Source organism: Elgaria multicarinata, chromosome 8 (genome assembly GCF_023053635.1).
Source record: "Elgaria multicarinata webbii isolate HBS135686 ecotype San Diego chromosome 8, rElgMul1.1.pri, whole genome shotgun sequence".
In the NCBI taxonomy this organism is placed as follows: domain Eukaryota; kingdom Metazoa; phylum Chordata; class Lepidosauria; order Squamata; family Anguidae; genus Elgaria; species Elgaria multicarinata.
Window position 1 is genome coordinate 50,343,795 of NC_086178.1, and position 18,223 is coordinate 50,362,017.

An 18,223-nucleotide genomic window follows, 5' to 3' on the forward strand; every position below is an offset into this window, starting at 1 on the left:
TTGAGTTCAATAAGGCTTACTCCCTAGAAAATGGGTATGGGATTGCAGCCTGAGTTAGATGAAAACAACACCGTACCTTGCAATAATATTATGGTTTTGAATATCTGCTTACATCTTTTAAAATAAACAGTCAATAGTAAATTGGCTAGCCAGTGTTTTAGCTGTCTTCAATTCTCCTTAAAATCAGAAGCAATTGCTGTTATGATGAATGCAGCAGTGCGGGGGTGGGTGGGGGTGGCACAGTTCTTTTGGAGCATTATAATGTCAGCAGGATCTATTCACAGTCGCGTTAAGAGAACATTTATAAACCATTGGGGAAGAGATCCTAGCATCTCCAGGCCAAACCAATTGAAGTAAGGGACACAGACTTGAGAAAGGCCTCTAGTTAGTACTTTGCTGTTGCTTTGGTCTAAAACTAGAGGTTTTGTAATGTTGAAGTAAGACCACATCTTGAAGGGTTTATCTCTATACATAGTCATGTTTTGAAGGATAAGAACGCCTCCCATCATCACTTTTGACAGCGGTATTCTTGGTTTCATATCCAACTCCAGACTTATATCCAGCAGACTTGTAGGACACTGCCTTGTAGCTGAAACAAAAATAAAACACAGTATCACATAGTGGAACTGCCTAAGATTATTATTATTATTATTTATTTATATAGCACCATCAATGTACATGGTGCTGTACAGATTACACAGTAAATAGCAAGACCCTGCCGCATAGGCTTACAATCTAATAAAGTTGTAGTAAACAATAAGGAGGGAAAGAGAATGCAAACAGGCACAGGGAAGTGTAAACAGGCACTGGGTAGGGTGTAGCTAAACAGTATAGAGTCAGAACAAACTCAATATTTAAAAGCTATAGGGAACAGAAAAGTTTTTAGCTGAGTTTTAAAAGCTGTGATTGAGTAGCCAGATAACTGGCTACTCATGACTAGCAGCCATGTAATAAATGTAATACAATGGGCAAAACATAATAGCCATCTTCTACTTCACTAGAGTAACATTTAAGGCTGATTCATCCATGGTCCATACCATTTTGATGTGCTTAGTGGTGTTCATGTTATGTGTGTACTTCTGGGATCAGTGGCTGCTAGCGGCAGCAACCGGCATCCTTGAACAGCTGCCAGAGCCCAAGCAGCTCCAGCAGGGCCCACTTGTGCAACAGTTATGCAATCAGGAAGCCACCAGCCATTTTGGTTTCCTTACATTGCCCCAGATTGCCCAACACAGCATCACCCCAGAGCATTGTGTGAAATTGAAATGGCAGGTGGCATCTCAGATTCAGCTGTTACTGCCAGTTATGCCTACAGCCATGTGAGCAAGTAGGTGACAGGAATGTAGGTGAGTGAACCAATGAGTTGGGAAAGGCACTAGTGGAAGCGCCCCTCCAGGACAATTTGCCAATTGTCTGCAGCTGGACCTCTCTGAAACATTTATTGGTGGGACACTTGCAGCCTGTTCCTATGCAAGTTTATGGAGAAATACACCCCACTGAGTTAATTCAAGAACTACCATAGAGAGGTGGGTGGGACTGACACCTTAAAGCAAGACATCATCACTCCAAAGCTGATTTTCTGTGCTGTTTTTCTGGAAATCATTTAGAAATAGGCAGGTTAAGGTGCAATTCCATGCACAGAAAAATGTCCTACAACTTCCAGGATTCCCCAGCCATGCTGGGAATCGTAGGACTTTTCTACTGTTTAAATTGGCATAGGATTGTGCTTTTAGACATGTATTTGTATACATAGTAGGAAGCAACATACATGCCAAAAACTGTAGGTATCTGCATAAGTGTCCATCTGATCACTCGAGAACCAAACCCATTATCTGTATGCTACGCTACATGCTACTTTATTACATTTGAATGACTCTAGTATTCTTCAGATGAGTCCTTGACTTGCAGACAGTTGGAACATTGAGCTGGAAAAATAACCAAGCATTTGTATGCAACAAGCTCAACCAATGGATACAGTTCAACTTTCACTGTGAAAAATGGCACTTCGGCCATTTGGGCTTTACTGGGCATTTAACTAAATCATTCAGCTTGGAGAAAGTAATTATATAATGTGTCCAATCAATACAAAGCAAATCAGTATGCCATGGCTTTTGTCAAGCCTGTGATCTTGATTCTCTCTTGGTTTCCATTATTATTATTATTATTATTATTATTATTATTATTATTATTATTTACATTTATATACCGCCTCATAGCTGAAGCTTTCTGGACGGTTTACAGAAAAATAGTGAACATTAAAAACAAATATATAAAATTTAAAACCATAAAAAGCATGAAATACAAAAAAAAAAAAACCACACAGACAATATCTGTTGAAAACAACTATTCTGGAGTCAGTTATCTGATACTCATACTATTATTGTGTTTTACTGATTTAGCTTCCCTTTATTATTCAGGTAGACTGCAGAGGCCACCAGAGAGGGAGGAAGCAGCAGCCAGGCACCTCTCCACCGTGCCTGGGCCCAGCTCCAGCTGAGAGCCCCCTCCCTCCTGCTACCAACTGTCTCTGGAGCAGCCACCAGAGAGGGAGGAAGCAGCAGCCAGGCACCTCTCCACCGTGCCTGGGCCCAGCTCCAGCTGAGAGCCCCCTCCCTCCTGCTACCAACTGTCTCTGGAGCAGCCACCAGAGAGGGAGGAAGCAGCAGCCAGGCACCTCTCCACCGTGCCTGGGCCCAGCTCCAGCTGAGAGCCCCCTCCCTCCTGTTACCAACTGTAACTGCTGAACTTTCCAACTAAGATTGTAGTGCCTGAGTTTGCTTTCCTTCCCCCCTCCTCCTCCTCCCTCCCAATCCCCTTTCCTTTTGTGTCATGTCTTTTAGATTGTAAGCCTGTGGGCAGGGACTGTCAAGAAATACTTTTGTAAGCCGCCGTGAGAGCCTTTTTTGGCTGAATGGCGGCATAAAAATCCTTAAATAAATAAATAAATAAATAAAACAGAGAAACATAGGTAGCTAATGGCATATAATGAAAAGTTATAGTTTAGGCACTTACTGGGTCTCTTCTGGTACCAGTCCTCTGCAGGCAATGCACAACAAAACGCCTCCAATGAAAGCCAAGCCACCAGCGACCCATCCCACAAATAGAGCAGCACCAAATGTATATCTGCAAAATAAAGAATGTCAGTACATAGCTTACTCAAGTCAATGGACTGGATGCAAACTAAGATAGTCCCGTTGAAATCAGTTGGACTTAAGTTACTCATGACTAATTAGTCACATTGATTTCTATACACTAAAACATAATTAATCTCATCTGAATCAAATCCAGTACGCTTAAATTCTGCTTCTTTGAAAAAGGTATTTAAAGTGTAGTTCTCTAAAGTATCACTCATATACTGGAGACATCCACGCACACTGAATTCAATGGGTCTACATCAGCTTAGATGCAACTGCTCTACTTTAAAAGGTTTGTGGATCCACCTTTCTTGACTTCAGGTTCTTCTATATCCTAGTAGGTATTGCAATGTTATATTATTCTTATCTTCTTGCATATTATTATTATTATTATTATTATTATTATTATTATTATTTATTGCATTTTTATACCGCCCAATAGCTGAAGTTCCCTGGGGGGTTCACAAAAACTAAAACAATTCAAAGTGTCAAACAAACAGTATAAAAACATGATATAAAATACACATTAAAACGAATTAAAACATACCATACATGATTAAAACATCGTGAAAACATCCTGAAAACATTCTAAAATTTCACTGGATAGGCCTGCTGGAATAGATCAGTCTTTATTGCTTTTTTAAATTCTAAAAGACTGTCAAGTTGACTAATCTCCTCCGGCAGGCCATTCCACAGTCTGGGAGCAGCGGAAGAAAAGGTCCTCTGGGTAACAGTTGTTAATCTAGTTTTTGCTAGCTGAAGTGGATTCTTCCCAGAGGACCTGAGTGTGTGGGGCGGATTGTACGGGAGAAGGTGATCCCGCAGGTAGCCTGGACCCAAACCATGTAGGGCTTTAAAGGTAATAACCAACACTTTGTACTTTGCCCAGAAACTAATTGGCAGCCAGTGAAGAGATTTTAAAACTGGTGTAATGTGGTCACCCCTAGGTGTACCAGTGACCAGCCTGGCTGTGATATTTTGGAGTAATTGAAGTTTCCAGACTAGGCACAGAGGTAGCCCCATGTAGAGCGCATTACAGAAGTCGAGCCTCAAAGTTACCAGCGCGTGCACTACCGTCTTTAGGTCTTCCAACTCTAGGAAGGGGCGCAGCTGGCGTATCAGCCGAAGCTAAATATGCATATGCTTTGTCCCTGATTATGACTCAAGCGAAGATTGCAACAGTTCAGTCCTGTGGGCCAGTGGCATGGCAGGGATGGGGTGTGGGATAGCCTAATGCATAAGTCTTGGTTATGGAAACCAGAGGTGGACAACCGGTGGCCCACCAGATGTTTTGCCCAACAACTCCCACCATCCCAGGGATGGGCAAACGAGCGATGCTTGAGATTACCAGGATTCTCTGAACATCGTCTCACCCTTCATCTTGTGCCTGCTTCCCATTCATAATCGCTGCTTGTAAATCGAGCAGAGATTGAATGGGAGATTTGCCTAAATCTCCCCACATGTGTGCTAATTTCCTCCATAGAGTAAAGTAGGGTTGACTCAGCCTCTTGGGGAAATTTGCACAAATTAGGAAATTCACACAAATCAATCTTCGTATTGGAAATGAGACATGTTTGATGTGTTGAACAATATGCAAATATTCTCAGTGAACACGTGCTCATGCTCGGAGCTCTGAACAGGACATGCTTGCATGTTTTGGAAGCAAAAATTAAAATTTCACCCATCCCTACATCAGTCCTCACTATTGGCTCTTCTGGCAAGGGCTGATGGGAGTTGTAGGCCAAATCTTGTGGAGGGACACAAGTTGCTCAGCCCTGATTTCAATTAACACCAGTAGTTTGTGAGAGGGCTGGCACAGACATCCCAAAAAGGTGGTAGCCAGATATTACAGCTCTGGCTTGCTGTAAGTCTCTGCCGTCATCCTTCCTCCATGCTCTTTATCTCTTCTACTAATCCATCTCAGAAGTGTGCAGTCTTCTTGTGCATCGTTTCGTGTACACACTGCACACCTCTAACAGGCTACAGATCTAGTCATCAGAACCACCACTCAGTAGTTGAGTGCATTTTGGATGGATCACGTACCTGGGGATGGAAAGACTTCTGCCCCAAACCCCGGAGAGTTACTGCCAAGCTGAGTGGACAATACTGAGCTAGAGAGCCAAACAGTCTGACCTAGTATAAAGCAACTTGCATTGGAATGTATATTGGATATTACCCAATGAATCCACTGAATGATGGGTGCAAGGAAAGAATAATCTCCTTTATAAGGATAAGCAATGCTACAAAGTATGTTGGTTTTATACCAGTTTAAGCAGAGAATTCTGGGAAATATAGTTTGGCAAAGGTGCTGACAATTGTGCTAGCAGTCCCTAGTCCAGTCTTCCTCAGTCAGGTGAGCTCCAGATATTTTGGACTACAGTCTCCTTCCTGATCATTGACCATGGTAACTAGGACTGATGGGAGTGGACATCAACAGTATATGGAGGGCACCAGGTTGGGGAAGACTGCTCTAGCCTCTCTCATAGAACTATGTTTCCCAGAGCTCCCTGGGAGAGGAGAGTGACTACTTAAATGTCCACTTCCCTGATGTGGGCATTCCCTCTCATCATGTATGGCCTGGTTATGATTAAAGCACACCATTTTGTCTCTAAGCACTGAATATAATGACATGGAATTACCTTGTCTGGAGCGTCTGCATCATTCCTGTTTGATACATGTTAGCTGTTGACATCCAGTAGTTTGTGACAAGCATGTTTGCAAAAACAGAAACCCCACAGATAGCGCAGAGACCTGTCAGAGAGAATGAAGCATCACTCACTGCTAGAATGAGATTCCACTTCATCAAGCCCAGGCTTGTTTACCTTTACTTACTAACTGGGCAGAAAGAGGTGCCTTTCACCTCAGATGTCCATTTATACCAGGCTAAATATGTTACCTATGGCCTTAGCTAGACCTAAGGTTTATCCCGGGATCGTCCCGGGGTCATTCCTGCCTGCTCCCGGGATATCCTGTGTGTCATTTACATGAACAGGGATGACCCTGGGACAATCCCGGGATAAACCTTAGGTCTAGCTAAGGCCTTAGTTACATTGGGGGTATTCATGTGGCATCATTTCACCATGTTATGCTGGTTGTATTAAGACGTTCATGTAGGTTAAGTGTATTGATGGCTACCAGCCATGGTTGCTATATACTACCTCCAGGATATAGTATGCTTCTGAATACCAGTTATTGGTAAACTACAATAAGAGGGTGTTGTTGCCTTTCTGTGCTGCATGTGGGCTTCTTAAGAGGCATCTAGTGGGCTGCTATGAGAAACAGGATGCTGGAATATATAGGCCTTTCTTCTGATCCAACAGCTGTTCTTATGCTGTTTAACAATTTGACTAATTGGAAGGTGGTCTGCTAGAAACCCAAATACTCTCCTAACTCCTCATTCTGCTTTGCAAGATAAAATGTAAGATCAGCTGCTAAGAGTCCTTGAGTCAAACTATTCATTTGCCTTTGCACCAAAGCAACCAAATATCCAGGGTTTGGTGTGTGATTTCTTTACTAATAAAGTTCAGGAGAGTTCAAATTTGTGGCTGAGTCATGCCATGCAGGAGTATACTCTCATTTATACTCTTTAGGAATGCTGCTAAAATCATCAGGGTACTTTGCTCTTCAGAGAGATTGATTTTTACTACACCAGCCATGGCAAAAAGATCATACAATATGTACAAACCAGAATCAGTCACTGAGAGCATGCTTCACATAGGTGGCATGGGACACTGTATCAAACATGGGTATGCAAACATTTTGGCCTCCAAAGGCTGCATGAGACAATGGGTGGTGGATTGGGAGTGGCATGGCAGTGGGAGTGGCTAGAGCTAGCAATAGGTGGGGCTGGGCTGCTGGTGAGTGTGGCCAGGGCTGCTGCCTTACTCCCCCCCATTGCGGTTTGGCAGGCTGTGGGGAGTACTATTTTCATGGGGAGAATGGTGCATGGAGATTACCTTCCTAGCATACCATCCGTCCTATCACAATTGTGGGCTGGTCATGCCACAATTGGTGGCATGACCAGCCCACCAAAGAGCTGTTTGATAGGTTGGAGAAAGTGTGATTTACATGGAAAGAACATCATGTGGGAAAGGTTATTCCTGCATGCCTCTTCCCATAACAATTCCACTCTTTCCAGCCTGTCACATAGCTGAGCAATGGGCCTTTGGGGGCATTTCATGGAGGTTTGAGGAGGCCTGCAAGGCTCACATTCCATGAGGTTGCTTACATGTGGTATAAAATATATTATATATCAACAGAACCCCCAAATATTCTAGAACGGGATGAAGATAAAGATCTCATTTGATTTTTAACATGTTATGTTGAATGCTCTCTCTCTCTGTGTGGTGGAGACTATGTATATAGAGTTCTATGCACATAGCTTTTGTGTACCCATTAAACTCAACATCTGGAGGTCAAAATGTAGGGATATTCATTGTGGGGGAATCTCATTCTTTTTTGGCTTGGTAGAATTCCATAGTGTATACTACTCACTTTGCATCTGCAAGCCAAGCTGCAGGCAGTTTCCCAAACTCAGAGAACTTTTTTGTACATTTTGGAAGGTTCTACAATTTGCACAAATTTCTAAGCTAATTGTGCAAATTATGGTCAAATTTGTGCAAATGACAGCTGAATTCAGCTGCCACTTGCACAAATTTGACTGCAATTTGCAGAAATTGCAGAAGCTTACCCCCAAATTGAACAAAATTCCCAGAAAACTCATTGCAGATCAAATTGGGCAGGAACTCAATGAAGTCTAGGAAAACTCATCAAGCCCCCCCCTCCCCAAATTGGATTTCTTCAACATCCCTACTCATAAATGGGAAATGCGAGTGTAACTCTGCTTCCCCACCCAACATAACAGGTTGAATCCAGACTTAGGATGCAATCCTATGCATGTTTAAACAGAAAAAAAGACCTACAACTCCAAGCATTATCCAACAAGAATTAATTTTAAGCATAACTAAGTCCAAATCCAACCCAATATGTGAAAAGAGCTCTTAAGTTAGGTGGGGCTAACCTTTTACCTTGTGGGGGTAGCTTTTGCCACTCTTCCTCTGCAAACTTCACTTCCTTTTTGCCTAATCCTGGCTGTGGCCAAGACAAACCAGTGATAAGTGCCCTAATAATTATGTGGGCATTATTGCTCACCAGATTAACATGAGGATGGGGGTAACCACTAGGGTGCTCCACAATTGGGTTTAGCAATTTCTTTCCGAATGTGTTCATAAAAAGATGGAAATTCCTCAGCTACCAATACAAGAGCATGTCTCACAACTGATATTATGACTTTGTCCCCTATAAGACCTTCAAGGCCACTATCTGGAAGATTAACACAGTAATGGTGCGACCCTATACATGTTTAGATAGAAAAAAAGTCCTTCACCTCCCAGCATTCCCCAGCCAGCCCTGCTGTAGGTCTAAACATCCATAGGATGGTACCTTAACTGTCTTCCTGCGGTGAACTTAAGACAGATGGGCTATAAGTTTTATGGATGAAGGGATCTTTAGCAACAGAGAATTGTGAGAATGTTTATTCATCTAACTTTATTTGATGTAAGTTTGTTAAATGTGTTCAGCCTTTTAATTCCAATTGTCTCTTACAGAACAGATGGTGTCATGGGGCCCAAGATGAACCATAACTCACCAGCTACAATATTCATGATTCCAGCAGTCAGAGTCATGTTTGCCTTTGCAGAGTCCTCCATGCTGCCGATCCGTAAACACTTCAGTGAAAAAATGGCCACCAGGAGGCCAAAAGCGCCCAGCACAATGCCCACAATCATCAGCGCTCTCACAGCCTGGAACATCGCTGTAAAATACACAGGAGTGGGGGTGGAGAGGGTCCATTAAACTAGTAGCAAATGGATGTTGCTCACAGCTCTTGAAACAACAGCAGCTTCTTAAGAAATAGACATGGTCCACAGACATAATTGACTGGCAGTAGATTCATGGCAGACAATAATTTCTTCACAAAAAGCAAAAATAACATATTAAATTCACCATCACAAGATGTGGCGATGGTCGCTATCTTAAATGGTTTTAAATGGGATTAGACACATTGAGGGAGGAAGAAGTCTATCAGTTACTATTTGCCATGATGGTTATATGGAGCCTTCATGTTTGGAGCAGTATGCCACTGGCCTTGTTCAGACGACATGCTAAGCCATGGTGGTTAAGCATTTTGAGCTAATCATTATGGCTTAGCGTATCATGTGAACCATGACTTAACTATGGTGGCTACATAACCATGGTTTAAACATAAGGTTTAAACAGTTGCTGCAAAAGGGTTCTTGGCCTAACCATTGTTTAGTGTCTTGTTGGAATAGCCCCAAAGAATATCAGTTGCTGGAGAGCAAGAGCAGGAGAGAGCTATTGATCTGGTTTGCACATACTGTTAAGCCATGATGAGGCTTATTGAAATCTGGCTTGTCATTGTATCTGAACCCATCCCTACAAACAAACCATGGTTTGTTAAGCAGCTATAAACCATAAATTGAAGCCATGGTTTGTTGTTAGCTTGGTCTGGCTTGTTTAAGCCATGGCTTGTAGTGATGACTGATCCCAGAACTGTGGCCTATTCCTGGCTTGTTTGCACTGCTGTCCACCCTGAAACAGAGACACCCAAGCAAGAGCAGCCTGAAAATGAAACCTCTCTGAAGGCTGGCAAAATTAGCAGGAGAGAACAAACCAGAAATAGGGAAAACAACCCATGGTTTGTTTGTTTGCCTGCAAGACAATGCATGGCTAAAGCAACAAACTGTGGTTAACTTAAACCATGGCTTAGCATTATGTGCAAACACAGACAATGGTCCCGTTCAGAAGACACCTTAAACCATGGCTTTAACTACAGTGGCTAAGCCAGAAAGCCAGATGGTGTTGAGACGCCATGGTTTAATGTGTCTTCTGAACAAGGCCTGGCTTTCTGGCTTAACCACCATGGTTAAAGCCATGCTTTAAGGTGTCTTCTGAATGGGCCCATTGCCTTCATGTCCTCCTTGTGGGCTTCCTTGAAATATCTGCTGGGTCCTGCTGTTGCCAAGATAAAGCTGGACTAGACTGAATTGTGGTCTGATCTTGCCCTAGCTTAGCTGTTCTTAGGTTCAAGCTAGTATACGTTGTATATAGGAAAGAATGTAAGCCTATGCGGCAGGGTCTTGCTATTTATTGTTTTACTCTGTACAGCACCATGTACATTAATGGTGCTATATAAATAAAATAAATAATAATAAAGAAGAAAGTGATGAAGTGAATATTGACATCAGCCTACCCCAACCTGCTGCCCTCCAGATGTGATGGACTACAATTCCCCAACCAAGTAGGTTATGCTGATTGGGAATGATGGAGGTTAGAATCCGACATATCTTGCAGGCACCAGGTTTGGGAAGGCTGATCTCCATCATCAACATCAACAACATGATTATTACCATAATGTACTGCACACCTGAGCAGAAGGGACACACTTATACCTTTTGGAAACACTGTGGATTCTGGTAAAGCCGCCTCCCAAAATGTTGCCTCTGATCTATCTGTGCAAAACTTCCAAATCAACAGCAAGTACTCCTTTAGGTGGAATTTGGCAGCAATCCTATCCCAAAGGCACAGTTTATTAGGTAGGCTAAAGCTACGAGAGTTGATCTTTCAGAATAACCCAATGGGACTGCTATGTAAATTCTTGAGAGGTTTCTGGCCTGGGTGTTAGCATACATTATTGTTTTTGGAGTTATTGTTTCTGGGGTCTGCTGGTTTAAGGGACTCATTCCCATTGCCATTCTCACATTATTATTCTTGCACCTATTTTTCAACAAGACACAGAGCTGACGTGCAAGGGCATATGAACAAAACCATTGGCTGAGTGTCATAGGGATCTGGGGGCAGGGGTATCAAAAACCAATCTAACATTGGGTTACTACCTTCTGTAGGCTATAGGATTCATTCTAGTCATGAGATATGGCCTTATTAGTTAATGTATGATAACAAATGTTAACAATCCAGACAGTTTCAAATCCCCAGGTTTGAATCACAAGTGTGATTGAAAGTTACTGGAAGAGTGCCATCAGCACCAAAGGGCAGTCACTGTATGTGCTATGTACAAAACAGAAGGAAGCAAACAGAAAGGTAATCTATGATCTGGTGATGTATATGTTGTACTTTCAGTTGCCCAATTGGTCATTTCTGTTTTATCAACATGAAAAATGGTAGAATTATGTGGTTTATCACAAATGTAATTCAAACATTGCAAATCCTTAGGAGAAATCCAGAGTAACTCTTAAACACGGAAAAAGTAATGTAATCTGTGGTATCTTCTAAGGATGACATTAAATCAACGTCACTGGGTTGCATTCAAGCTAATTGCACTTCGGTCCCATTTAAATCAATGTGAAAAATGCATCACGACTAAGTCCCATCAATTTCAATGGGACCTAAGTTTAACTAACTTGGCCTGAATTGAGCCCATTATGCTCAATTCTCAAATGTTTACCTGCCTCCATCCTTCCTACCTACCTTCCTTCTTTCCATATCTGCTAGAAAATTGAGCTAAAGCACTAAATTTGGATTTCAATAGTCTACATTTGGTACCTGATTGTGGCTCCCCAAAGCGGTACACACAAGATAGACACATGTACAATCACCACACTTGATGCTATAAATGAATATACATGAGTTTCTTCCCAACCCATGTACAGTTGTGTAGAGCAAACGTCATGAGAGCCAGTGTGGTATAGTAGCTAAGGTGTTGGACTGGGAGTTGGGAGAACCGAGTTCTAGTCCCCGCTCAGTCATGGAAACCTACTGGGTGACTTTGGGCCAGTCACAGACCCTCAGCCCAACCTACTTCACAGGGTTGTTGTTGAGAGGATAAAATGGAGAGGAGGAGGATTATGTATGCCACCTTGGGTTCCTTGGAGGGAAAAAAGGTGGGATATAAATGTAAAAAATATTAAATAAATAAATAAATGTGTGAAGTGAACTAGTAACCTAACCACAGTATGCACCTACTGAAAAAATGTTTACCTCATGCAGTGGCCTTCACATTTAACAGCTTCTTATGCCTGGCTGTTTCCATGTCACAACCACAGATGTCCAGCATTATTGTGGAGTCACTACATGCTCTTGATGACCCAGAATGTCACCATGTAAAATTTCAAAGGTGGGATTACCACCATGTAATATCTTGGTGGTGGCACACCCACCCTCCGGAAAACTGCCCCCACCCCTGTGCTGCTCAGGAGGCAGAAAATGTGGTATGTTTCAAACACCTCCTGAAGTATTTGTTTCAAGCACTTCTTCACTCAGGCTTTCTCTTGCTTATAATTATTTTTTATTATTATTTATTTATTTATTTATTTATTTATTACATTTCTATACCACCCAATGCCTGAAGCTATCAATTAATCATATGCCGCTCCATCTTATTATTCCTTGAATTGCTTTAAATTGTTACTGTAGTTGAAAAAAATAGTAGTATTTACATGTGATTTTAAATATTTAATATTTAATAATAAATAAATATTTATACGAGAACTGCTTAGAGATTTTATTAAATTAAGAAATACATTAGTATTACTAATAAATAAATAACCTTGGATTGACTGGAATAGATTTTTTAAGAAGAACTGTAATGAACAAATGAAAATTTGGGGAACATTTTTAAAAGTCTATGTCTTTGAGAAGGAGCCTACAGGTATATTTGAAATGAATATATTACATGCAGAAATACTGGGTAAGATACTCATATCTGCACTACTGTACTAGCAATTAGCATAATGGATCAGAAAGCAGAATGTGAGTATGGTAGTGATTTGATAATTATGTCCCTTTCTGATCTTGTAACTCCTTGTCATGAATTAGAATAGTGGACAATAAAGTATAGCTAATATCTTACTTGAACTTTAAATAAGTGAACATAGTTGTCTCTTGAAGCTTTACTATCTCAAAATGCAGGTGAGATGTTGCATATTTAAAAGCATCCCCACAACAAAAACTCCTTGCAAATAGAAAGCTAATGTTTCATAAGACGACTTCTATTATTTGTTATTAGCTTTTTGTGTAGAGAGATTTTGACATGAAAATGCATTCAAAAATGTGAGGAGGTACAGTCCCATGAGGGCACTGCAACCACCCATTTGAATAGAGTCTTAGGGCCAAACATGACTTTTTTTTAAAAAAAAAAAATGCATCAGCAGGAGGGGGTGAAAATTACTAGGTGTCCAATGTGCCTCTTTCCTCCCCTGCTGGTTGCCTGCATAGGGTTTTAAAGAACAACCTAACCTCACCAGGTCTCTTATTAAAAACATGGAACTAACAGCTAATAGAAAAAATAAAAGAAAGTCCTTAGAAATAAAAGTGTGGAATAATACACACAATAGAATTGTGTTCTGGGATAATAGAGCACAGTTCTAACAACCAAATGTGGGTAATTGGAGGGAAGGGCTAGTGTGGCTTGTTTTTGCCTTTCCATTGGCCTCCATCAGGGGAGACAAGCATCACTGGTGGAGGCCTTTGTTTCTTTTTTTTTATAATAGTTTTTTATTTTTTCCCCAATACTTAAACATACATCGATACAATAAAAAGAAACAACATAATACATAAATGTTGAATAACCTTAATAGCATATTTTCTAATTTAATCTATTAACATAATCATACTTAACATAAAAGTGCGCCCCCCACCCCGGGATCATTCCTGTTTCCAAAATCTCATTGTTTCTTCTGGAGGTGGTTTCCCACTCCCTTTAGATAAAACAAATTCTAGGAACTGTTTCCATATTCCCTCGAAATCATTCATTTTTGTTATTCCTCTTCTAACTTTTCTATTACATGTTAATTTATCATTAATAGCAATGTCCCATATCTCTTTATACCAATCTTCTATATGGTAATCCCCTTGAACCTTCCAGTTCTTAGATATCATTAACCTTGCGGCCGTCAGCAAATTCGTTATCAATTCTTTGTTTCAGTGGATGTCTCTACTGTGGACAGCTGCCACCTGCAGATCTCCCAGCAGTAGAAGGCAGAACACTGCAAAATGGGGCACTATATGAGTGTGGCAAACTGCTGGATCCAAAGCTGCTCCATTCTGCTGGACAGGACTGATCTGGGCCTGTCAGCTACACAGCACTTGAGTTGGTGTAGCTAATCCTCTCTACCCTCCATTGATGTGAATAGGAGAAAACTGGAAATACACAGAACTGCCTGGTGAAACTAGTCTACATCCATACACATTATTCTGCCCTGGCTGGCGGAAGCTGGGGATATGGTCCCAGATCCATCACTTTGTTCCTCCTCAGCCCCCTTAGAGTTGTTCTACCCAGCTGCAATCCTAGACGTGCTTCCCTGAGAATTCATCCTGTTAAACCTAATGGCATGCACAGGATTGTGCTGTAAATTGAGAAAGAATGTCCTGAGATGAGAATAAGTATATGGGCATGCTTTATTGATGACTAGAATGAAAGTTCCAGTTGTTTTGAAAATGTCTGGATATTATTTTTTGTAAGATAACACATTTGTCATAGGAACTTCTTTTCTTATTTTGGGGTGTATTTTTGTGTATGTTTTTGTTTCTCTCTGTGTGTGTGTAGCCATTTCACTGTATAAATTCCAGCTATTGCTCCAGTAGCAATTCATTTTTAAGAACAGATAAAATACTGGCAACACATTGACCAACAGATTTCTGATACCTTCTGCACAAATGCATAAACTACGCCATCAGTATTAATGCCACCTCCAAACATCATGCCCTGTGGAACCATGTGTATAAAAATTCTGGAAATATGTTTCGGAGCAAACATATTTAGGAGTATATATAGGATCGAGTTCCAGTGTTCCTTATCAAACTTTTGTGCTCTCTCTTTTAGTAACAGTCAAGATATCTATCAGAGAATTGCAACCTAACACTGAAAAAGTATTTATTTATTTATTTAGGTGTTTAATTCTCCCCAACCCAATGACTTGAAGCAACCAAAAACATTTAAAAATCTAACTAAATACAAGCGATAGAAAAATATGTGTCAAATATATAACATTATGTATATTGTGCTTTTTATACTGTATTTTGTATTTGTGCTTTTAACCTGTTGGTTGTTTTATTATGGTTTTAATTTTTGTGAACCACCCAGAGAGCTTCGGCTATTGGGCGGTATAAAAATGTAATACATAAATAAATAAATAAATAAATGTATAATATTAATTTAAAATCACCCTAACTGCTTAAAACATGCCCACTTGGAAGTTTGATTGTAAAAATTAGAAATGTGATTTAAATCTCAAATTCAAATTTCAAATGTGAAAACTATTAAACTATTAATAAATTAGACGAGTCTCGTCTAACTTTTTCTTCAGGTCTACCTATTCCAAAGTCTATTTATAGTTGTTTCCATTTGCAATTTATTTGTATTGACCCAGGTTTTAAACCAGGCCCCTTTCTGATAACAGAAATTTGACCACATCTACTTTCTACCAAGTACAAACTCTGTCAGTTACACACATCACATTAACCATGGAAAGTTCCAGTAAAATTTTAGAAATGGTATGACACTGGAATGAAATAACATTTTATTCTCTAATAATTTGAAGCCAAGTATTTATCTTCCTTAGAGGAAAAAATGCAACCTATCAGCTGTCCTGTGCACAGCAATGTCAACGATATGGTATCAAATCAATCCACCACCTAAATAACTAGAAAATGTATCAACACACAGTGAGTGCATTTTGACATGGCCAATGAAAACTGGTGCCAGGAAGGAGTTTGGTTGGTCTTTACACCAGTTTTGACAATGTAACAATAACTATTTTTGAATTTCAGTATCCTCCTCCTGACCGTTTTATTAATGACAATTGTATCTACATTTATAATTGCATCTGTCTAATCATTATAGTCAACATTATTCTCCATTTATATTAGCAAGCTGTTTTAGACATTGTTTCTTGCTTGTCTAGGAAATCACTTTCCCTTTCAACACATCTATGGGGTAGCCTTGGCTAGCCCCTTGCCCATCCATACCTGGAAGCCCAAGAATTGTGAAATAAGGCCGGCACTCTGTAAGACCCGAACTCTGAGTGACACAGCTTCTCCAGAGCCCCTGATACTGGTATACAGCTGTCACCGGATTGTCATATAAGTCCTGGGTACTCCACATGTCCATCACTGTGGCCGCAATACATCCAGCAAAACCCAGGGCTGAGACCAAAAAGCCCATTACTTGGCACATGGTTGCGGACATGCTATCTCCTTTGCAACCAGGTGCTGAGATACCTCTAGCAAAACTTAAGGAAACACTGAAGTCCCCTTCACTGTACCAACAGACTGTGGCAGCCCTTATCAGATGGTTTCCATTAACAGGTTTTGTTTGCTCAACATGTTTTTGCAAGATAACACAGTTTCAGTCCTGTCGGTTAGCGCTCAGTGCTTTGAGGCGGTGGGACTGGAGACTGGAGCTTTTGTCCATTAGAAACCCTTGCTGGTCAGATAATCTTTGTTGGTTAAGTGAAGGGCAATCTGCCCAGAACAAACTGCATTGTACAACATGACACATGCACTGCTCCCTTTTACTAGAGTCTCAAATACAGCTTGACTTATTCCAATTTCCATGTACCGGACATAACACCAGTTGCATTATGAGGAATGAAAAGGAGAGCTACATCAGTAATTATAGGATACATTTTCAGTACTGTCCAAATCGACCTTGGTTAGATCTACACTACAGCTTTATAGCAGTATTGAAGTGCACCAGTAACTGTTAGGGCACATTACACATTCCATGTACCATTTTCATCGAGTTATTTCCAGCTTCTTATTCCACATTATCCAAAATACCACAGCAAATGTCATTGTGTGTCCTACAAGGTATAAACGCACAAGAGGGATTCAGTGTTACCGTGATGGGATCATAATGATTTGACACAAGGTGTAGCTCCATCCCTCCTCTCAGTAATATAATCAAAGCTTGGGGGGGGGGTTACCTTTGCAATGCACCCCAATTTAGTTTTGTGAAAATAGCATTTGTGTATTGTTATTGATTGGCTGAGCAAAGTGGGGGCTTGGTTTCCTGTCTTTCCCATTTGTTAGTTTCTAGTTTGTATGAAAGTTGATGTTTCTCTCAGATCTTAAGATAGGCCAGTAATTCAAAATTGGTATGCATATTTAAGACAAGATTCAACATTTCATGTTGTAAATCAGGAATGGGCAACATAAGACATGTCGCCACATGTGCCTCCTGCCCTGCCCTTTTCTTTGACTTCCACTGCCCCCGCAGCTGCTGCTAAAATTCATCAATGCAGCCACTCTCCATTTAAAAGCACAAGTGCATGGCTCCATTTAAAAGCATAAGCCACAACAAAAAGGGGGCTATTTTAATGCAAAATAGCCCCCTTTTTCCTGCTGCCACACCACTGAATTTCTGCTTTTTTCCTGCTGCCACATACACACACACGCTGCTGCACTTCTAAATGTTGGTGGTAGGCTCTCTAGTTGGAAATATAATTTGAGTGGTACTAATGCTCTTTTAGATTAAAATGGCTATAAGTGGATCACTCATTTTATTTATGTGTTGGTTTTGTACTTTTGCTGTGTAATCTGTTACTAGTCAGGGATGAAGATAGGGCTTCTGGACTGAGGTATGGCAGTTCTTCTTTTGCTCTCTCTCTCTCTTTCTCTTTGTCAATGGGAAGTTCATTGGGTGTTGTTGAGGGATTGAAGTTAATGCGGGGGCATAACCGTTGTACGTATCTACAAAACTATGACACAACCCGATACCATGAATCATTCCATTGAATTAACCAAGAGTAAACATTTTCCAAGTGGCACCCCTAGTACAGGAAATTGATTCCTTGCGCAATTTCTAACACTGTCCAACCCCTTAATATCTTACATTCATCTCATACCATGTTGATACAAGGAGAAAAAGACTGGTGGTCTGAACACTATGGGGGAGTCTACATCACCTGTTTATTGCAGTCATCACTAACAGGCCACAGGACGTTCACCTGCTCCTGCAGTGATCTCGGCTCCACCTCTCAGTTTTCCCGGAATTTCCCTGATGGCTTTTGTCGTGGTTTTTCTGGCTCTTTCGCGTCCATTCCAAAGAATGT

General features: G+C 40.8%; 1 protein-coding gene across 1 annotated transcript; it reads right to left on the reverse strand.

Annotated features, from left to right (window-relative positions):
- Window positions 1-234: 234 nt before the first annotated feature.
- On the reverse strand, window positions 235-16,356 carry CLDN18 (claudin 18). The gene is made up of 5 exons (XM_063131530.1): window positions 16,137-16,356; window positions 8,782-8,946; window positions 5,774-5,885; window positions 3,013-3,123; window positions 235-589 (listed from the first exon to the last, which is right to left on the reverse strand). Exons 1-5 carry the CDS (start codon window positions 16,354-16,356, stop codon window positions 466-468), a joined length of 732 nt encoding a protein of 243 aa, XP_062987600.1. The 3' UTR covers window positions 235-465.
- Window positions 16,357-18,223: the final 1,867 nt, after the last annotated feature.